General features: G+C 58.0%; 1 protein-coding gene across 7 annotated transcripts in view; it reads left to right on the forward strand.

Moving 5' to 3' along the window:
* PDE4A (phosphodiesterase 4A) overlaps positions 1 to 21,666 on the forward strand; it is a 35,812-nt gene that overhangs the window by 6,251 nt on the left and 7,895 nt on the right. For 2 of the 7 annotated variants that reach the window (XM_044752176.2, XM_044752174.2), the window contains 6 exons: positions 15,741 to 15,932; positions 16,188 to 16,224; positions 16,332 to 16,402; positions 17,199 to 17,248; positions 17,394 to 17,506; positions 20,960 to 21,053. In XM_044752176.2, coding sequence (XP_044608111.2) covers positions 15,741 to 15,932; positions 16,188 to 16,224; positions 16,332 to 16,402; positions 17,199 to 17,248; positions 17,394 to 17,506; positions 20,960 to 21,053 — 557 coding nt within the window. Of the gene's footprint in view, positions 1 to 27; positions 313 to 2,053; positions 2,170 to 4,488; positions 4,813 to 5,900; positions 6,292 to 15,740; positions 15,933 to 16,187; positions 16,225 to 16,331; positions 16,403 to 17,198; positions 17,249 to 17,393; positions 17,507 to 19,091; positions 19,553 to 20,959; positions 21,054 to 21,666 lie in introns of those variants that run through there. The other 5 variants (XM_070491991.1, XM_070491992.1, XM_044752177.2 and 2 more) reach the window with 5 other exon arrangements.

The following is a 21,666-nucleotide window of genomic DNA, read 5'->3' on the forward strand; positions in this document are numbered from 1 at the left end:
GGCTCCTTCCTGGGGCGTGCTGCCAGCGCACTTCTCCAGAAAGGGGTTTGAGGGTGCACACAGTGGGGTGCCGGCGCTCCCACGGTGAAGTTCATGCAGCCCCCAACCAGGGGATCCCGGGAGCCCTCCAGACTTGAGTCCCAGGAACCCAGAGAGAGGGGCTTGTGCGCCCCTCCAGGATGGCCCCCACTGCCCCCTCCAGACCGGGGCATGTCTGAGCCTGCGCTCCCGGCCCCCTGCGAAGCTGAGTCACGGCACCGCCGCGATCTGTCAAGAGGCAGATGGAGCGCGACGAAGAGAAGGACTCTGGTGGTGAGGTTGGGGGGGGCTTGCCTGAATTAGGGGCGGGGCCCATGTACCGCACCCCCAGCTTGGGTCCCCAAACTCTCGCCACCGAGAGAGGCGCTCCCCGGCTCCAGGAGGGGCTGGAGGCGGCTCGACTGGGGTCTCTCTCTGGCCCGTGATCTCTGTCTCCACTTGGGTCCTCGCCTCCCCTGGTCTCTGGCGCTCCCGGATCCCTGGCGATGGCCTGGGAACCGGGCTCTCCTCGCGCACCTGCCGTCGCGCGCCCTCTGCTGGGGGACGAGAAAGGCACAGGCTGAGCGTGCGCTCCGAGTCCTGACCTGCTTGCGGGACTCCAGTCCCGAGCAAAGTCGCCGCTGCCGCCACTGTCGAGGCGCCTCGTATTATTTCATGCTTATTGAGCACCCCAGCGAGCGGGAGCCAGGCCGGCCGACCGCAGGCTGCGGGTGAGGTCTTCGCCTTCCCGGTATGGGGACCAGGCCGCTCCCCCCATCCTCCATCCTCCATCTCCAGCCTCCATCTCCATCCTCCATCCTCCATCTCCATCCTCCATCTCCATCCTCCATCTCCACCCTCCATCCTCCGTCTCCATCTCCACCCTCCATCCTCCATCTCCATCTCCACCTCCATCCTCCATCTCCATCCTCCATCTCCACCCTCCATCCTCCATCTCCATCCTCCATCTCCATCTCCATCTCCAGCCTCCATCTCCATCCTCCATCTCCATCCTCCATCTCCACCCTCCATCCTCCGTCTCCATCTCCACCCTCCATCCTCCATCTCCATCTCCACCTCCATCCTCCATCTCCATCCTTCATCTCCACCCTCCATCCTCCATCTCCATCCTCCATCTCCATCTCCATCTCCACCCTCCATCATCCACCTCCATCCTCCATCTCCATCTCCATCTCCACCCTCCATCATCCACCTCCATCCTCCATCTCCATCTCCATCTCCACCCTCCATCCTCCATCTCCATCCTCCACCCTCCGTCTCCATCCTCCATCCTCACGCAGTGGAGATGGCCGCCTGGAGGATGGAAAGGAACTTGGCGGCAGAGTTGTGGACCGAGTTCCCATGTCCCCTGTGTGCTTGCCCATGCCCCTGCCAGGGCCTCCCCCTGCCTTTGCACTCCAAGCATCCTTGGCTTTCCCTTCCTGATGAGGATACTGAGAGCCAGTGACTTGCCCAAGGTCACAGCGAGGAAGGGCCGAATTGGGATTCAAAAAACCCCACATCTCTCCCACTCCAGGTCAGTGGGTGAGATTCAGACCGTAGCTCGACCCACTGACTTGCTGTGTGGCCTAGGGCCAGTGAGCAGGCCTCTCTGAGCCTTGGCTTCTTCATCAGTAAACCGGGCTGAGTAAGCCTGGCCCACCCCCAGGGTTGTGGTAGGGCTGGGGTGGCTGACGTCAGGGCTGGGCAGCCAGGGCCTGCTGTTTGGAGAACTTCCTCAAAATGACATCAGCAGGGAGACAAAAGGAGTCCCTAAACTGCAAACCGGGCCCTGGCTGCCAGGGTGCCCACTCTGTCACCAGCACCAGATGGACTGTAAACAGGAAACTGAGGCTCTGGACCTGGGGGAACTGCAGACTGGGAGGGTGAGGGCAGAGTGCCGGGGGCCATCTGAGCCCACCGTTTTCACTCCTGAGTAACTCAGAGTTCAAGTCCAGCCTTTGCCCTTGACTTGCTGTATGACCTTAGGAAAAGACTTCACCTCTCTGAGCCTCAGTTTCCTCGTCTGTAACAGGGCCACTCATTCCACAAACCTTGATGGAGCATCTTCAGCCTGTGGCGAAGAAAGAGGTAGACCCCGTCTCGGCTGTCCCGGAGTTCTGAGACTAGTGCATGAGGAAGAAATAGCAAGTAAAGGCATTCGATCTTTCCAGATGGTGACACATGGGATTTGAAGAAAAGGGGGACCCTGAAGCCAGGGAAGCCGTCTCTGAGGAGGTGACATTTGAGCAGAGACCTAAGTGAAGTGAAAGAGGATGCTATGTGGGTATCTGAGGGATGAGGGTGACAAGCAGAGGGAACAGCCAGTGCAAAGTTCCTGGGGCAGGAGTGTGTCTGAAGTGTTGGCAGAAAGGAGGCAGGGAAGTGATGGGGCGGCTTGTGTAGGGCCTCGGAGGCTGTGGGCAGGGTTGGCTTTAGGCCTCAGTTTCCATCTGACTTCCTGGGAAGAGACAAAGGTCACTGAGCTGGAGGGAAACGGAACCGTGAAGGGCCTGTGTAGCCTAGTAGTAGTCTGTTTGGACTGGACCCAGGGCCCTGGTGGCCAGTGCATGGGTCTGAGTGGCTTTGGCACAGGAGTTTTCATCCCCAGGGGCAGTTCTGTCCCCCCAGGGGACACGTGGCAATGGCTGGAGACATTTTAGTGGTCAGGATTGAGAGGTTGCTCCTGGCATCTCGTGGGCAGAGGCCAGGGATGCTGGCACTGCTAGGAGCGCAGAGGAGCGCCCCCCAGGACAAGAGATCCTCCGGCCCCAAAGGTCAACCGTGCATTCCCAGGGAGGTGACATCCCATCCAAGGGGGCAAAATGTGGATCTTGGGGTGGATGTGTGAAAAAAAAAGTTATTTTTACGTATAGAGCCCAGATAGACACTCAGGACGTTAACAGACACACAGCATCGCTGGGGCACTAACATTTCACGCCAGAGGTGACCAGGGAGGAAAAACTAGAAAGGCCATCATGAAATCAAGGGTGGCAGACATGGAGCCTGGCTCGGCCATTCATGGGCCATGTGACCTTGAGCAGCTTGTTTCTCTCCAAGACTTGGTTTCCCCACCTGGAAAATGGGGACAATAGTTTCACTTCTCCGGGGTTTCCCAAGGATTCACTGAGACCACGGCCAGAGGTGCTGGGTGCACAGGAAGCCTTCTGCAGGTTAGCTGCTGTCCTTGTCCCCATCATCTTCTGCATCGTCTGCTCGTATAGCAGCTTGCACATTATTAGCTCTCCAGAAACGTTTTGTCGGATAATAATAACCGTAGCTAATATTCACTGAACGCTTCCTATGTCCAGATGCTTCTCTGAGCCTTTTACTTGTCCATGCTTGACGTGCGTAATCTTTGCGTACCCATTTTACAGGTGGGAAACTGAGGCTCTGGGAAATGAAGGGACTGGCCCAAGGTCAGGTGACTGAGGAGGGCCCGGGGGCTATGAGCGCACTCAGAGCTTCTGGGGGTGTCTAAGAGTTATAAGGCATCTCAGAGGCTGTGGGGACCCTCTGGGGCTGTCCCCAAGGATCGTGGGTGCCTCTTGGATTCTGGGGTAGCCGAGGGTTGGGACTGTCTTAGGAGCCATGGAGGAATCTAGTTGTGTCCTGGGGTCTATGTGAGCCCCAGGATTCGGGTGGCATCTCCCCGGTTATGGGAGCACCCCCTGAGTGTGAAGGCACTCCTGAGGTTATCTGGGGGTCTCTGCGTGTCTGGGGGCATCTCAGGGACGCTGTGGAGCCACTCAGGGGTGGCGGGACATCTGAGGGACTGTGGAAGCATTCCTGGGGTCTGTGAGGGGCCCTCGGATTTAAGGGGATGCTCTGTGGCGGGGGGAATTCTAGGGGTGCTCTGGGGGTTCTCTGCCTAACTCAGGGACAGTGGGGGTGCTCTAAGAGACATCTGAGGAACCGTGCTGGTGGTCCTGGCATCAGTAGGGGCTTCTCATGGTCTCTGAGAGCACCCCTAGCATTTGTGGGTACATCCTGGGATTCTTGGGGTGCCCCTGCGGTTTGTGGGGATGTCTCAGTAACAATGAGGACACTACTAGGGGACATCTGGGGAGCTAGGGGAGTGTCCTGGGGCCTATGGGGGCCTCTCAGAGCACCTTGGGGTTTTGTGGGGGAACTCAGGAATTTGGGGGGTAACTCTGGGTTGGGTGGGGACATCTCTGGGATAGTGGGGGCCCTGCCTGGGATTGTGAGACGTCTGGGGGACGCTGGGGACGCCCCTGAGGTCTGTGCGGCCTCTCAACCCTTTGCAGGGTTTGTGAGAGCGCCCCAGAGGTTTGGGGGGCATCTCAAGCGTTTGGAGAGACGCTTCCGGCTATCGCCAGGACGCCGGCGGGACTGCGGAGCCCCCGGGGTCTGCGGGTGTCCCCGCGGCGGCCTCCCCAGGCCCGCCCCGCCCCAGGGGCGGCCCCAGCGCGAAGCCGGAAGGGCCAGGCGGCCGGCGGGTGGGGCCCGGGGGCCCGGGGCTGGCGGCCGCGCTGCGTGGGCCGCGGGCGGGCGGCGTTGCTCCCCGGCGCCCGCCCAGGCGGGCCGCCCTGCGCCCCCCGCGGCCATGGCGCGGCCGCGCGGCCTGGGCCGCATCCCCGAGCTTCCGCCGGCGGCCTTCCCGGGGGCGGCGGCCGAGGACGAGGCGTTCCTGCCCGAGCCCCCGGCCCTGCGCGCGCCCCGCCGCCCGCGCTCGCCGCCCTCCTCGCCAGTCTTCTTCGCCAGCCCGACCCTCCGCCGGCGCGTCCGGCTTCTCCGCAGCGTCCAGGATGGCGGCCGCCAGGCGTGGGCCGGGTAAGTGTGCGCGCGGGGCCGCGGGTTCGAGTCTCCTCCGGGCCCCTGGCGCGCGCCGGGGTCTGGGGCTCGGCCCGGGCTCTCCGCAGCCTCACTTTTCCTCTTCCGCCACAAGGCAGCGATCAAAATCATCCCTGCCCGCCGGGGTTGCCGTGGAGACCTCTGATAGGGCATGCAGTAGGCGCTCAATAAACGCTCCGTGCCTCCCACTTCCTGCGCAGACCTGAGGCTGCGGTCGGGCTCTGGCGGCATGAGGCCAGCGTGCCATCCGGGGTCATGTGAGGTCATGTGTTCAGGTCTGGTGGCCTCAGTCTCACGGCCTGTGAAATGGGGCAGCGGGGCCCTCTGGGGGCTGCCCGGCCCGGGCGCTCGGTGTGCATCGCGTGCACGGGGCACGGAGGGCAGATCAAGTTCCCTTCCCGGCCAGCCCGGGGGTGGGCTGCGGGGGCAGGAAGCCTGGGGGGGAGTAGCCTGGAGGCCACATCCGGTCTGGCTTCCCAGTGTCGCTTTCTCTTGGAAACCGAGGTTGGCAGCCCGGAGGTGGGCACGGGCTGGTTCCGGGGGGCTTCTCCGGAGCCGGCAGAGGGTCCTCTGCTTCCCCCTATGCCCCTGACTCTCCGCACGCCGTCGTTGGGAACGGGACGCAGAGTGGGAGAGGGCACTGAGGGGACAGGACGCAGGCCCAGTGCCTGGACCCGGGAAGAGATGGGGCGGGGAGAGAAGAGGAGGAGGTCGGGCCTCTGGGAACCCCGCAGGGGGTCGGGGAGGCTGGGGCAGGGGGAATCAGTGCCTCTCTCCGGGTTTCTCTCTGGGTCTCTGTTCTCCCCCCCGCCCCACCGCCCCCCAGCTCCACCTTTCCCGCGTCCCTTGTCCCTGCCCTGGGTTTTTGTCCCCGGACTCCGCGCGCACTCCGCCCGCGCGGGCCAGGCTCGTTCCCCCTGGGCGCACGGGCGTTCGGAGAGCTCCAGCTGGCCCAGCTCGACGTCAGGATGGAGAAGGGGGGGAAGGCGGGGCCAGAGGCGGGAGGGGGGGTGGCGGGCTCGGAGCCCGGGAAACTGGAGCCCGGGGCACCCCCCGAGGCCCGGGGAAAGGGAGGGAGGCGGCAACTGTGCGCAAGGTTCCGTGGGCCCCCCCGCAGGCGGAGGCAGGCGCCCAGCCAGCCCGCCCGGCACTGCGGACACGGGGACGCTCGAACGCCCGGGGCGTCCCTGGGGGGGTCACCCGGAGGGCGGGCGTGGAGGCGGCGCCGGCGACGGCCGCAGACACCTCGGGCCTGGCGAGCGGCGCGCGCCACACCACCGTGCAGCCGTCCGCATGCGCGCCTCGACGGCGCTTGGCACCCATGCGCTCCAGTGCGGCGCCCCGGGCCCGGCCCCGGCCCCCTGCGCTGACACTGCCCCCCGCGGGCTCTGAGTCCCTGGTCCACTTCTCCTTCGGCGATGAGGACACCTGTTGGCACCCTCCGGGGAGATCTGTCAGGTGGGTGGCCCGTGGCCAGTCTCCTCCTTTGCCGCCCGAGGCTGCGCTGGGGGTGGGGAGGAGTCCCCAAGGAGCCTTCCAGGGTCTGCCTGGAGCCCCGCACCCTCCTCTGGTCCTAAATGTCTGGGTGCTGCTGAGGGCTTCCTGCAGGTGGTGGCTCCGAAAATGGGTGCTGGGTCCTGCCCCCTTCCTGCCTACCTGAAGTCGGATCCCTTCACCCTCTTTGTGCCCCCAAACCTGGGCTTCTGGCACTCACCCTGGAGGCAGATATGGGTGTCCAGCGTCACCTGGGCTCCACTCCCAGGCCACAGGCCCCGAGCCAGGTCCCTCCGGCCCTGCTCTGCCCTGTGCCTCCAGCCTCCCCCCCTCCCTTTTGCTGTGGCTGCCAGGCTGAAAACCAAGCTGGGGTGGGGGCGGGGAGGTGCTGCCAGTCCTGGGGACATTCAGAGTCAGCTGGACGCTGCTGGGGCAGAGAGGTGACCTTTAGGTTCTCAAAATTCTCAGGAGACACTGGCCTCATTCTTGCTTCTGTGCACCAACCCCTTCAGACACCTGGACACATATGCTCTCCGACACGGACACACATACCACGTACACAGCCACACACGACACACACACAGACACTCCCACACACAGGGAAATCGGAGTCCCCTGGTGTTTACTGTGCTAGGCATGGGTCTCCTGGCTGGTGGCGATGCCAAGAGAACCCCACAGTTGACCCATGGCCACGGTGACACGCAAACCACAGAAACCCTAGCCCCACACAGCCTCTTGGACGCTGCACTTCCACAGGAACACACACCCAGGCTGGGTGCCCACCTGCACACAACCACCCACAGGAGCGCACCTCACACCCGCTCAGGGGCCAGGGACAGTCACAGCGCCTGCCCCACACAGGCACACCCTCAGAAGGTCACAGAGTCACAGACGCGTGGATCTGGACACAGAGACCCACGCAGACCCCACAGGCACACACAGATGTGCAAACCCACATAGACGCCTGTATACGCACAGGGGTCCCTGAGCACACGCGGCTGACTCACACAGACACAGACCCTCCTTGCACACCCAGCCCCACAAACAGCCGTGTCAGCCGGCACCACGTGCCTGCCTGGCAGACACACACCAGCGCCTTGCCCTCAACCTCGTGTCACCTTCACAAAGCAAATGCCAGGCCTTTCCATGAAGGCTGCCCGGCACCTCCCACCAGGGAGTCAGGTAGAGTGGGGCACGGAGCCTGGGAGACTCCAGGCCACCTGGGGGGAGCCAGGCACCCCACTCAGCAGGCACATTTGTAGCCTGGCGGCCGAGGTTTGAGCCCTTGCTTTACCACGAGCCAAGTTCTTCATCCTGTCTGTGCCTCAGTTTCTCTGTCTGGAAAATGGGGTGTCAGTGCTGGTTCAGGTGTCGCGTGGTGTCTAACATGTGGCATTCAGTAGCGATTGGCTACTTTCATTATTTTATGATTTTCACCTACTGGGACATGTCCTCTTTCCCTGTCCCCCGCCCCAGGCTTGTTTGTTTCCCATCAGCCCCCGTGGCAGAGCTCTCTGAGGTCTCGTCGGCCCCCGGGCGGCAGAGTCTCCCAGAGGCCCAGTTTGATGCTCGGGGAGCCCAGGTGGACAGGTCTGGGGGGCTCGGAAGTGGGGAGGCAGGTAGCAACTTCACTGGCAAAGGCCACCGAGTGGTCGCCGTGTTCAAAGGATGGGTGGTCATTTCCCTGTCGATGGGGCGTCCGGGCGTGTGGCTGTGATGTCACGGCCTGTCAGCTGCCCTTGACTCCACTTGGCTTTGGGTCTCTTTGGGACATCGCCGGTGCAGCCTCTGGCCTGGCTTCGGGCCCACCTCAAGCAGCAGCAGCCCAGAAGGGTGACACCCACAGCCCCGTGTGGGGCAGGGGTCCGATTCTAGGGGCTAGCTTCGACCCCCAACTCGGGCTGCAGTCCAACAGGCCTCACCACCCCTCCCCGTGCCCTCCCACAGCCCAGGGGACCTCTGCTCCTGGAAGCACAAACAGCGGCCTCCCGGCCCGGCCTCTGGGCTCCTGCTTACGTGAGCAGAGTCCCCTGAGGCCGCAGGATCTGCCAGCGCTGGGGTTTGGTCTCACCTTCCCAAAGTGCGGCTCCAGTTCCTGGGGCGGGGCTGGGATCCGCTGGTGGGGCTGTTCCTCTCCCCTCCCCGCTGACACTAGTCTAGGCTGGGCCTTCGGACACGGGACATGGTTATGGGCAGCGAGGCCACCAGCCCCTCGCCACCCTCTCCTCTGTGCTTGGGCCTCCTCGTTGAACCAGGGCGCTAACAGCACCCAGCTCAGAGAGTCGGTGGGAGACATCACTGGGTTCATGTCTGTAAAGCACTTCAATTGGGCCAGGCACATAGGAAGTTCTCAATAAGTGTCTTCTTTTTTTTTTTTTTGAGGAAGCTTAGCCCTGAGGTAACATGTGCTGCCAATCCTCCTCTTTTTTGCTCAGGAAGACTGGCTCTGAGCTGACATCCGTGCCCATCTTCCTCTATTTTGTACGTGGGACGCCTGCCACAGCATGGCTTGCCAAGCGGTGCCATGTCCACACCCGGGATCCGAACTGGCAAACCCCGGGCTGCCGAAGCAGAACGTGCACACTTAAGCGCTGCACCACCGGGCCGGCCCCTCAATAAGTGTCTTCTTATTACTGTATACTTAAAAGGATCTAACCTGGTGTCCGGTACACAGCAGGTACTCAATAAATGGGCATTATCCTCAAAGGCCCAAGCTCATGGACTAGGAGTATTCCATCTTGAGTGGTTTTTTTTTCCCAATTCACTTTTTAAAATTAACATATTGTAAAATTCGCCCTTTTTACATTGTATGAGGTTTTTTTCTTGTGGTAAAATCTACGTAAGATAAAATTTCCCATTTTAACGAGTTTTGAGTGTGCAATTCAGTGGCATTTAGCACATTCACACTGCTGTGCAGCCATCCCCACCATCCGTCTCCAGAACCTTCTCATCTTCCCAAACTGAAGCTCTGTCCTCATTGGACACCAGCTCCCCCTCTCTCCCCCAGCCCCTGGCCCATCCATCCTCCTTCCTGTCTCTGTGGATGTGTTTCTTCTAGGGGCCTCCTATAAATAGAATCATACGGTATCTGTCCTTCTGTGTCTGGTTTATTCCACTCAGCACAGTGTCCTCCAGGGTCATCCACGGTGTGGTACGTGTGACAGAATTATCTTCTTTTTTAAGGCTGAATAATATTCCATTGTGTCGTGTGTATATACCACATTTTCTTTATCCATTCGCCCACTGATGGACGCTTGAGTTGTTTCCCCCTTTGAGCTATCGTGAAGGACGCTGCTGTCAACGCGGGTGGACAAGCTTCCTTTTGAGTCCCTGCTTTCAATTCTTGGGGTGTGTGCCTAGGAGCAGAGTTCCTGGATGATTTGATAATTCTATACTTAAGTTTGTGAGGAGGTGCCAAATTGTTTTCCACAGCAGCTGCCCAGTTTTATATTCCCACCAGCAATGCATGAGGATTCCGGTTTCTCCACATCCTCACCAACCTTTGTTATTATTTTTTCTTCTTTTTTTTTTTTGGTGAGGAAGATTGGCCCTGAGCTAACATCTGTTTCCAATCTTCCTCTTTTTGTTTGAGGAAGATTGTCACTGGGCTAACATCTGTGCCACTCTTCCTCTACTTTATGTGGGACGCCACCACAGCATGGCTTGAGGAGCAGTGTGTAGGTCCACGCCTGGGATCAGACCCTGTGAGCCTTGGGTGAGGTGGAGCACATGAACTTAACCACTATGCCACCAGGCTGGCCCTTTTTTTGGTTCGGGGGGAGATTAGCCCTGAGCTAATATCTGCTGCCAATCCTCCTCTTTTTGCTGAGGAAGACTGGCCCTGAGCTAACATCCATGCCCATCTTCCTCTACTTTATATGTGGGACACCTGCCACAGCGTGGCTTGCCAAGCGGTGCCATGTCCGCACCCAGGATCCGAACTGGCAAACCCCGGGCCCCCGAAGCGGAATGTGCGCTCTTAACCGCTGCACCACCGGGCTGGCCCCTCTTCTTTTTTTTTAATAATAGGCACCCTAGTGGGTGTGCAGTGGTATCTCCTTGTGGTTTTGATTTGCATTTCCCCAGCGACTGATGGTGTTGAACATCTTCTCATGTGCTTATTATTGTCTGTCTGTATTTCTCCTTCGGAGAAATATTTATTTACATTCTTGGCCCACTTTCCAATTGAGTTGTTGGGTTTTTTGTTGTGGTTGAGTTTTAGGAGTTCTTTATGTGTTCTAGATGTTAATCCCTTACCAGATAGGTGCTTTGCAAAATTTCCCTCCCATTCTGTGGGTTGCCTTTTCACTCTCTGAATAGTACCCCTCGGCTCACAAAAGTTTTTAATTTTGGTGAAATCCGATTTACTTTTTCTTTTCTTGCCTGTGCTTTTGGGGTCATGTCCGAGAAATCATTGCCAAATCCAACGTCATGACACTTCTAAGAGTTTTATAGTTTTAGCTCTTCCGTTTATGTCCTTGATGCATTTTGAGTCAGTTTTTTTCTATGGTGTGAGGTAGGGATCCAACTTCATTCTTTTGCATGTGGATAACCAGTTTTCCTAGCACCATTTGTTGAAGACTGTCCTTGGGGCCGGCCCGGTGGCACAGTGGTTAAGTTCGCACATTCCACTTCTTGGCGGCCCAGGGTTCGCTGGTTCGGATCCCGGGTGCGGACATGGCACCACTTGGCACACCATGCTGTGGTAGGCATCACACATATAAAGTAGAGGAAGATGGGCATGGACGTTAGCTCAGGGCCAGTCTTCCTCAGCAAAAAGAGGAGGATTGGCAGCAGATGTTAGCTCAGGGCTGATCTTCCTCAAAAAAAAAAAAAAAGAAAGACTGTCCTTTTGCCATTGAATAGTCATGGCACCCTCTCCTAAAATCATTTGCTCATATATGTGAGGGTTTATTTCTGGGCTCTCTGTTCTATTCCATTGGTCTGTATGTGTGTCTTTATGCTGATGCCATACTATTTTGATTACCGTAGCTTTGTAGTAAGTTTTGGAATCAGGAAGTGTGAGTCCTCCAACTTTGTTGTTTTTCAAGATGTTTCTGGCTGCTCGGGGTCCCGTGAGAGTCCGTATGCATTCTAGGATGGATTGTTTTTCATTCTGCAAAGCGCGTTGCTGGTATTTTGATAGGGATTGCATGAAATCCGTAGATTGCTTTGGGTGGCATCGACATCTTAATGTTAAGTGTTCCAGTCCATGAATATGGGATGTCTTTCCATTTATTGGCATCTTCCTTAATTTCTTTCAGCAACAGTTGATCGTTTTCAGCATACAAGATTTTTGCCTCCTTTAGTTAAGTTTATTCCTAAGTTTCTTATTCATTTCGATGCTTTTGCAAACAGACTTGTTTCTGAATATCCCTCTTAGATGGCTCATTGTTGGCGTGGAGAAAAGCAACTGATTTTTATGTGTTGATTTCATATCCTGCGACTTTGCTAAATTCATTTGTTAGTCTGTTCTAGGAATTTTCACGCACGTCATCCCCACCACTGGCTTCTTTCGCTTAACAAAATTCATTTGAGACTCATCCAGGTTGTTTTTGTGTATCAGTAGTTAAAAAGCAAACTGCCGTTTCTTCCCACTCTTGCGGAACACTTCCGACACCAAATGTGCGATGTTTTCCCACACCCAACAGTTTGCCCAAGTCTCTGCAGACACCGACTGGGTAAACTAATTTACTTCTGACGCTGACTGCCCGAAGCTGGTGCAGATTCCACGGGTTCAGGGCTCCGTCCCACACAGCTGCCCGCACTTCCGACATCAGTCTCAGGTTCAAGTTGCCACCTGTGCTTCTGACCCACAGGCGATAAATCAGAGGTTCCCACGACCCCTTCCTCGGGTTTGATGATTTGCTAGAACAGCTCACAGAACTCAGAAAAAGATTTGCCTACTAGATTACTGGTTTGTTATAAGATACAAGTCAGGAACAGCCAGATGGAAGAGATTAGTAGGGCACGGGATGGGGAAGGAATCAGAGCTTCCAGACTCTCTCCGTGTGCACCACCCTCCCAGCACCTCGGAAGCTCCCAGAACCCTGTCACTTAGGGACTCTGATGGAGGTTCTGTGGTGTAGGCGTGGCCGATGACGTCGTTGGCCATCCCGTTGGTGATTAACTGACCCCTGGTCCCTTCCCCGTCCCCAGAGGTCCCAAGTTGGGGCTGAAAGTTCCACCCTCTAATCACATGATTGGCAGCCAGCCCCCCCCCCGCCCCCAGGCTGTCCAGGCGTCCCCACTGCCACTCATCTCATTAGCATACAGCAAGACACTTTTCACTGCAGAGAGACGTAGGGTTTCAGGAATTATGTGCCAGGAAACTGGGCAGAGGCCAAATATATATTATTTTTTCACAGTTTATTTTTGGTGTTTTTTAAATTGCTGAACAGTCTTCCATGGTGTGGACCGGCCGCAGTTTACCCGCTCACCAGTGAACGCACGTTGGGTTTAGTGGCTTCCAGTCTTGGGTGATTATGGGCAGAAATTCTATAAACATTTGTCTGTGGGTTTTGAGTGGGTATATATATTCATTTATCTTGGGTAGATACGTAGGAGTGGATTTGTTGGATCAAACAGGAAGTGTATGTTTAATTCCATAAGAAATCGACCAACTGTCTTCCACAGTGGCCATACCCCTGTCATTCCCATCAGCAATGAATGAGGGTTCCAGTTGCTCCGAATCCTTGTCACCACTGGTATTATTGTCAGTTTTCATTTGTTTTAGCCATCCTGGTAGGTGTGGAGTGGTAGTTCACAGGGTTTGTTTTTTGTTTTTTTCCTTGGGTTTTTTTTTGGTGAGGAAGATTGGCCCTGAGCTAACATCTGTTGCCAATCTTCTTCTTTTTGGTTAAGGAAGACCACCCCCAAGACAACATCTGTGCCCATCTTTCTCTATTTTGTATGTGGGAGACTATCACAGCATGGCTTGATGAGCGGTGCATAGGTCCACACCCTGGATACGAACCTGCGAACCCCAGGCCGCCAAAGCAGAGTGCACACACTTAACCACCAGGCCAGCCTCCCCCACCCCCCTTTGCTTTTTATGCCAGCTGCCTGGCCCGGGGGAGGGATGTGGGAGCCCTGTGCTCTGATGGGAGTCAAGCAGGCAGAGAGCACAGGTTAACATTTTAGTCTGAGGAGGCACAAGACTTGGATTCGAATTCTGACCCCACCATGATCTTGCTGTGTGACCCAGAGCAAATCATTTCCCTCTCTGAACCTCAGTTTCTTCATCTGTAAAATGGAATCAATGAAGTCCCTCCCTGGTCCCCCACCCAGGACTGGCCCAGAAAAAAGGCTCAGTATGCGGAAGCTGGTATCGCTGTTCTGGTCTAGGCGATTCCAGACTTCTTTCTCAGCAACGGACCGTTCAAATAAAATCTTATGCTGACTCTCAATAGGTGGACCCGAAAGAGGAGGATTCCATTTCCTCCCCCTTCCCCCTCGCCCCCACCAGAGCATAGCCTGAAGTCTGCTGACCGGTCTAACCCCCTCACCTTAACAACAGAGGAACAGCCAGAGAGGGCAGTGGCTTTCCAAAAGCCACACAGCATGTCGCAGGCACCCAGCTCCCCGCTTTCATCCTCAGTTCTCCATATTGACTGCCTTCCTGAGTCCACTCCCAAGTGGCATCCGTGGGGCTGAGAGACTTGTAATTGCCACTGATCTGTGTGTGTGCTCTGTGCCAGGCACCATTCCGAGCATTTTGCCCGTCTTAACGCTGGTCACCTGGGTGACCCAAGGGAGGCAGCGGTTGTCCCCATTCTGTGGATGAAGACACTGAAATTCACTCACTTCCTCCAGGTCCCACAGCTGGAGACTTACGGCCAGCATCTCCCTGCCTCCTCCTGAGGGTCTGTCTTGCCATCGCCCCCAGGCTGGGGTCCCGCTGTGTCCCCTCTCTCCGTGGCTGTGTCTCTGTCCTAGTCTGTCTGTATCTCCGCTCCAGCCACACCAGCTTCCTCACTGGTCCTCCAACAAAAACCGAATCCTGCCAGAGGGCCTTTGCACATGCCGTGTCCTCCCACCTCCCGACCTGGGGCCTGGTCCTTCTCATCCTTCAGGCCCTGCCTCAATGTCCCCTCCTCGGAGAGGCCAGCCTCAACCACAGCAGCTACAGTCACCTCTCCAGTGACCTGGAGTCATCCACCTCATTTTCATTCTCTGCCTGGCACAATCCAGTTGATGTATTCATTCATTCATACCGTTTATAATTCATTCAACTAACATTTATTGGGCCTGCACTGTGGGCGAGGCCATGTTCTTGGCCTAAGGGATATGGCTGTGGACAAAGTAGACAAAAATCCCTGCTCTGGATAGCTTAGTTCTAGAAGGGAAGGGAAACAATAAAGAAGATAAGGATAATATAGAATATGTCAGGTAAGCAGTATTTTTTTTCAAGGAAGGGAAATAAGAAATATTAGGGCAGGGGAGGCGACTTTTGAACTGAGGCATGAAGGAGGCGAAGAAGAAGACATTGGTGATCTGGGCAGAGGGTGCAGCCTGTGCAAAGGCCCTGAGGCAGGAATGTGTTTGAAATGTTAGGGAACAGCAAGGAGGCCGTGGCGGCTGGAGCAGAGGGAGTGAGGGGCAGAGTGGGAGATCATGTGACAGGGCCTTGTGGGCCTCAGTGAGGGCTTTGGTTTTGGCTCTGAGTGAGCTGGGAGCCATAGAAGGTTCTGAGCAGACAAGGGATGTGACCTGTCTCAGGTGTCACACGTTCCTTCTGGCTGCTGTTGGGGGAAGAGACTGAGGGGCAGACAAGAGCTGGGGACCAGGGCAGAGGGGAATGCACTGGGCCTGACCAGCGATGAGGGGGGCTGGCCAAGGAGGGGGTAAGAAGTGGACAGATTCTTAGGGGCTAGCCCAGTGGCATAGTGGTTTAGTGCGCACGCTCCACTTCAGTGGCCCAGGGTTTGCAGGCTCAGATCCTGGATGGGGACCTACACACCACTCGTCAAGCCATGCTGTGGTGCCATTCCACATAAAATAAAGGGAGATTGGCACAGATGTTCACTCAGGGGCAATCTTCCTCAGGAAAAAAAAAAAAAAATGGACAGATTCTGGATAGATGTGGGCAGCGAGGCTGATCTGATGTGTGAAAGAAAGAGTAGAACTAAGGAGGACCCATGATTTTCGGGGTGTGCATTGCTGCTAGGTTAGCCTGTTTATAGTCCGCCCTTCCCTTTGTCATCTCTGTGAGGAGCAGACTGTGGTCTGTCTTGGTCACCGCTGGGTCCCTGGGGCCTGGCTCTGCAGTTCCCTGCCTCCCATCTCATTTGGGGGGTCTGCTGTCTTTAATGTCCTCTATCTGCCCCCATCTCTGCCGGGAAGTCCCTGGTCCCCTTGTTCCTCTTGACTCCATCTTGGCCCTGACCCCTCTTCCCGCCCGCCCCCTGCAGCCTCGAGGCCGAGAATGGGCCGGCGCCGTCCCCCGGCCGCAGCCCCCTGGACTCTCAGGCGAGCCCCGGCCTTGTGCTGCACGCCGGGCCGGCCACCAGCCAGCGCCGCGAGTCCTTCCTGTACCGCTCGGACAGCGACTATGACATGTCGCCCAAGACCATGTCCCGGAACTCGTCGGTCACCAGCGAGGCGTGAGCACCCCCTCCCCACCCGCCAGCTCCTCCAGGCCTGGCCCAGCGCAGCTGCCCTTCCCAGCAGGGAGGGGGGCACTTCCCGGCCTCCCCCCACCCCACGGAGCCCCCGCCCTGCCCACCAGCTTTCCCAGGCCCAGCGCCCGCAGTGGCCACCCCAGAGAGCTGCTTCTCGGGGACCCCAGCCCCTGTCCACCCAGGCCCTTGGGGCTCCCGCCATGAGGACTCCTGACCTGCCCCTGTCCTTCACCACAGGCACGCTGAGGACCTCATCGTGACACCGTTCGCCCAGGTGAGACCCCGCCCCTAAGGAGGAAAGGGGCTCCGACCCTCACCCTCACTTGGGGACAGGGGCACAGCCCAGGCTGCCCCTCTCCTGACCCTTGCTCCCCATCCCAGGTGCTGGCCAGCCTCCGGAGCGTTCGCAACAACTTCTCACTTCTGACCAATGTGCCCATTCCCAGCAACAAGTAAGTCGAGGCTGCGCCTCGGTGCCCCTGATCACGAGGCACATCACAGCTGGGTTCAACTGTGCGCTCTGCTGTGTGACTTCAGGCAGGCGCTTGACCTCTCTGAGCCTCTGTTCAGGCAATAGCTCCCTGAGCCAGTAAACCATTGCGATTCGAATGCCTGAGATACAGAAGCTTATAAATAAAGACTTAAATAAAGCTTATAAATAAAGACTGAGGGGTCCAGACACACGGTGGTGAGGCCATGGGTGGCCAGCCACCCCACCTTGGGGCCACTCTTGGCCCTGATGCCAACTTGCTGGGCAAATAGCATCCTGTGGAACCTCTGTTCCCCCTCCATAAAAATGGGAATTTAATAGTGCCTCCCGTAGGTGGCTGCTGTGAAGAGTCTAGAAGATGATATATAGAAAGTGCTAGAACATTGTCTAGCACAATACTTAGGTGCTTACTAAATAGGACTAGTGCTCATTATTTTGGGGCAGGGGTGTGGCCGAGAGCTGCTGGTCCCTCTGGGAGTCCGGGGACAGAGCCATCCTCAGAAGGTTCAAGGAATTGAGGGGAAGCATGGCCGAGGAAGCAGCAACATTGGAGACACAGGACCTGAACCCACTGCTGAGCCTTGATCCTCAGTTTCCTCATCTGTAAAATGGGTTCTTGTGACAGGCTGCAGGCAGAGGACGTGGCCGTGTGCACACAGCGCTCAGAACAAGAAAAGTCGGTGCCATTCAGGGAGAAAGGGAGGCAGGGATCCGGGGGTCGGGGCACAGGCTGACCTTGGAGCCCCATTTCTTTGCAGGCGGTCCCCGCTGGGCGGCCCGACCCCTGTCTGCAAAGCCACGCTGTCAGGTAACGAAGCCCGGGGCGTGGGAAGGGGCCCTCTTGCTGCCCTATTGCGGGTCCCGCCCCCGAGGCCCTTCCCCCACCGCGCACCCCTGGCGGACCCCCCCACGGGCTAGGGCCTCAGTCCCGGCACCTGCCGCCCCTTCTCCAGAGGAGACGTGCCAGCAGTTGGCCCGGGAGACGCTGGAGGAGCTGGACTGGTGTCTGGAGCAGCTGGAGACCATGCAGACCTACCGCTCTGTCAGCGAGATGGCTTCGCACAAGGTGTGCGGGCCTGGGGCCTGAGGGCGGGGCCAATCTCTGGGCGGGACCTGTGGGCGGGGCCAACTGCTAGGTGCTAACTGTGGGCGGGGCTAGCCATAGGACAGGGCCAATCCCTGGGCAGAGCCTCTGGGATGGGGCCAACAGTGGGGTGGGGCATGTGGGCGGGGCCAGCCATGGGGTAGGGCCAGTCCCTGGGCGGAGCTTATGAGGAGGCCAACCGATAGATGTGACCTGTGGGCGGGGCCAGTCCTTGGATAGGGCCTATGGGTGGGGCCATGCTCTGGATAGGGCCTATGGGTGGGGCCTGGGGGCGGAGCCAATCTGCCGAAAGAGCCTGTGGGGTGGGGTCAATGCCTGGGCAGGACCAACCCCTAACCTGGTGTGTGTGGAGATGTGTGTGTCTGGTTGTACATCTGTCCTTAGGCGACCATCTCTCTTGGGGGTGGGGTCGTATGTTTGTATGGTTTGCTGGTGTGTATCTGCAGCTGTGGGTCTGTGTGGCTGTCTATTTGCTGGCTACACATTGGCAGGGTCGGGGTGAGGGGCTGTTGTGAGAGGATCCATCAGGAGTGTACCTATGGAAGGCGTATGGGTGTGCACAGGCGATTCAGCGGGGTTGTAAGTGTGTGGGGCTGTGCTGGAGGGATGTGTATGTCCACAGGTGTGAGTTGGTCCAGGTGTGAACCTGAGTGTCTTTGTGACTGTGTGTATGTGCGCCTGCAGGGCTGCAGGGGAGGGTGCGAGGCTTCCATGTACAGTAGTGCAGACTGTGCACTGCACAACTCCAGGGGCCACCATTCAGAAAGCTGGCCATGTGATTGCTGCTTCTTGGAGTTGCGTGGCATGGTGGCAGCCCTGTGGGAGGATGCCTGTGTGGAAATGAGTGTGCACGGGAGTGTCTGCGTTGGGGGTGCGTACGCCCGTGGGTGGAGGTTTGTCTGGGAACATGGGAGTCTGAGGGTGACTGTGTCTCGGGGTGTGTTGAGCATCTGAGAATGTGACTGTGTCTCTGAGTGTGGGTCTGCGATGGTGTGTGGGCGTGAGTATGCGTCTTACCTTATGGATTAGTCAGGGTACGTTTGTGTGTAAGGCTGCACGAGTATTTGTGTCTATTTGAAAGTGTGTCCGTGGGTATGTTGAGTGTGTCTGTAAGTGTGTCTAGTATCTGGGTGTTCGTCCCTCAGTGTGTGTGTCTGCACGTGCGGGTGTGGGTCTGTGTTCTTGGAAGAGGTGTGTCTGAAGGCGTTTGTATGTCTGTGTGCTCAACTATGTGCCTATAGATGTGTTGGACCTCAGAGTTGTGACTGTGTGTGTGTGGTCAGTGTAGGACTGAAAGCATTTTCCAGCGTGTCCAGTATCTGGCTGTGTTGGTGTGGAAGGTGTGTCTCAGAGCGTTCGTGTGTCTGTGAGTGTGTGGAGCCCCTGGGTGTGTGTCTTTGTCTCTGGGTGCGTGCATGGAGAGGGCCCGTCCTCACGAGGGGGTGTGTCCCCCTGCCTGTCCACGCGCCCCTCCTGGGTCCTGGCTGAGGCCCACGGGCTCCTATGCCCCTTTAACGCCCCCCCACCCCAGGCACCACCTGACATCGCATGCAGCCTGCCAGTGCTGCAGTGAGCACGCACACGCACGCACACACACACACAGGCGGACACACGGAGCCAGAGCCTCTGAAGCGTCCTCCCAGGACCCTCGCCCTGCACCCCCCCATGGGCAGGGGTCCCCGGCCGCCTCCAGCTGCCGCCTCGGGGGGCCCCAGCAGGGCCAGAGGCTGGCGGACCATGTAACCAGGGCTGCCACCGGGAGGGGAGCGCGGAGGGGAAGGGAGCCCCCAGCCCTGCTGGGCCGGCCCAGGCCCCTCCGCGGCTCCCCCTTCCACTGCCCACCTGCCCAGCGCCCCGCCCCCCAACGGTGGCGGTTAACCCCGGGAGCCCCCAAGCCCAGCGTGCGTGTGTGGCAGCCCCGAGTGGGGCTAAGCTTCCAAGATGCCCTTGGTGGATTTCTTCTGCGAGACCTGCTCCAAGCCGTGGCTGGTGGGCTGGTGGGACCAGGTAGGGGAATTCGGGGTGGGGGATGGGCAGGAGGCCGGGCCAGGCCCTCCCCTGTCGGACCCTCCAGCCCCCAGTCTGGGCTGGTGTGTGCAGCTATGCATGTGTGTGGCCTGGAGATGAAGCCTTGTGACTGTGTCTGTGTGTGTGTGGCCGGGGCTGGGCGTGGATGGCGGGTGGCTGGGGGGTGGGTCTCTCGCTGGCGGTGACTGTCAGGGCACACATGTGTGTGTCTGCCATGGCGTGGGGCTGCTGACCGTGTGCTCGTTTGCCTGGGTCCTGGCGTGGCCCTGGCTGAGGTCCTGTGGCTCTCGTTGTGGTGGCGTGTGTTGGGCCATGTTTGTGAGCCCAGGGCTGCGTGATTTTTCTGGGGCGTGTGACCCCGAGTGTCAGTGACCCCCTTACTGTGTATGCCCCTTGACTGGTGCATCTGGGGCTGTGTAGAACTGGGTAACGTGGGAGCCTGTGACTGTGCTGTTGTGTGACTTTGTGGGTCCATCTTGTGTGTGTCCGTGTGTCTCTTTGGGTGTGTGCCCAGGAGTGAGCATCCCGTCCCAGTGCGGACCCCCGGGCTCACCCTCCTGCCTGTCTGGACTGAGTGTGCTCCTGCTTTGGGGGTGCTTTGCTGGAGCTGGGGGGCGGGGAACCGATGCCCTTTCTCCTCCATGCACAATGTCACAGCAGACGCTTGTGTGAAGTGGAACGAGGGGACCAGGAGAGGCCCCCAGGCCTGGTTCTGGGCAGACTCCATTCATCTGTGCATCTGTCTACCCCTCTGAGGTCGGGGGAGAGGGGCCTGTGGTGGGAAACCCCCTCCCCTGGGGCACTGAACTCTAGGTTCTTCCTTGCCTCCGCCAAACGTCTTCACACACAACTTGGGAACTGCATTCCTTCCTTCCAAACCGAACTGGAGGTTGGGGACCAGGACCCCCAAGGAGTGGGGGCCATGCCTGGGAAGACCTAGGCCAAAGTGGCTCTGGAAAGGCAAGGGTTAAAGGGCCCGAGGCCTGCCCCCTTTTCCCCCAGCTCAGCAGCTGGTTGGAGAGGGAGTTGCTAAGGAGACTCCCATCACCGTGGCGACGGGAGTCTCCTGACACCCCATTGGCTCCCTGTTAGGCAGGAGCCCCTCCCTTCCACAGGTGCTCCCCGGCTCCTCCTGGGGGGGAGTATGGGGAGGGGAGCCCCCCTTCCTCACCAGGGAGGGGTATGTGAGGTATCTTGCCTCCCGAAGCCTGGGGACCCCCAGCCAGAGCTAGGAGGAAAGGAAACCCTGATCCCTCCCCCAGCAGCCTGCTGAGGGCTGTTAGCTGAGCACAGAAGGAAGAACGACTCAGGGCCTTCACAAGTTTCTCGAGAGGGCCGCCCCCCCCCCCCCCCATCATTCTTTCCTTCTTGCCTCCTTCTTCTCAGTTCAAGAGAATGCTCAACCGTGAACTCACACACCTGTCCGAGATGAGCAGGTCAGGAAACCAGGTCTCTGAGTACATCTCCACCACGTTCCTGGGTGAGTGAGGGCAGCACCGTGTGTGGGGTGCGCCCGGGACCAGCGGGGCCGCCCAGACCCCGAGGCCCGTTGCCTATGTTTGCCCAAGGGACCCTGGCTCACCCAAAGTCACTGTGCTCAAGAATTCACATATCTTATGATGCCCCCAAACTCAGTGGGACCCCAGTGGATCTCTCAAACTCTGCACCCCAAGAAACCCCGAAACTCAAATAGAATTCCTAAACTTTAAAATGCCTCCAGGCTGGGGCCGGCCTGGTGGTGTAGTGGTTAAATTCACACACTCTGCTTGGGCGGCCCAGGGTTTGCAGGTTTGGATCCTGGGTGCAGACCTACACACGGCTCATCAAGCCAGGCTGTGGCGGCATCCCACATAAAACACAGGAAGATGGGCACAGATGTTAGCTCAGCAACAATCTTCCTCCAGCAAAAAGAGGAAGATTGGCAACAGATGTTAGCTGTGGACCAATCTTCCTCACCAAAAAAAACCCACATATATATATAATTAAATAAAATGCCTCCAAGCTGAAAAGTCCCCCAAGTTCAATAGAATCCCCAAACTTGGCATGACCCCCCCAAATTCCATAGACTGCCCAAACTCAATAGGATTCCCAAG

Source organism: Equus asinus, chromosome 20 (genome assembly GCF_041296235.1).
Source record: "Equus asinus isolate D_3611 breed Donkey chromosome 20, EquAss-T2T_v2, whole genome shotgun sequence".
Classification (NCBI taxonomy): domain Eukaryota; kingdom Metazoa; phylum Chordata; class Mammalia; order Perissodactyla; family Equidae; genus Equus; species Equus asinus.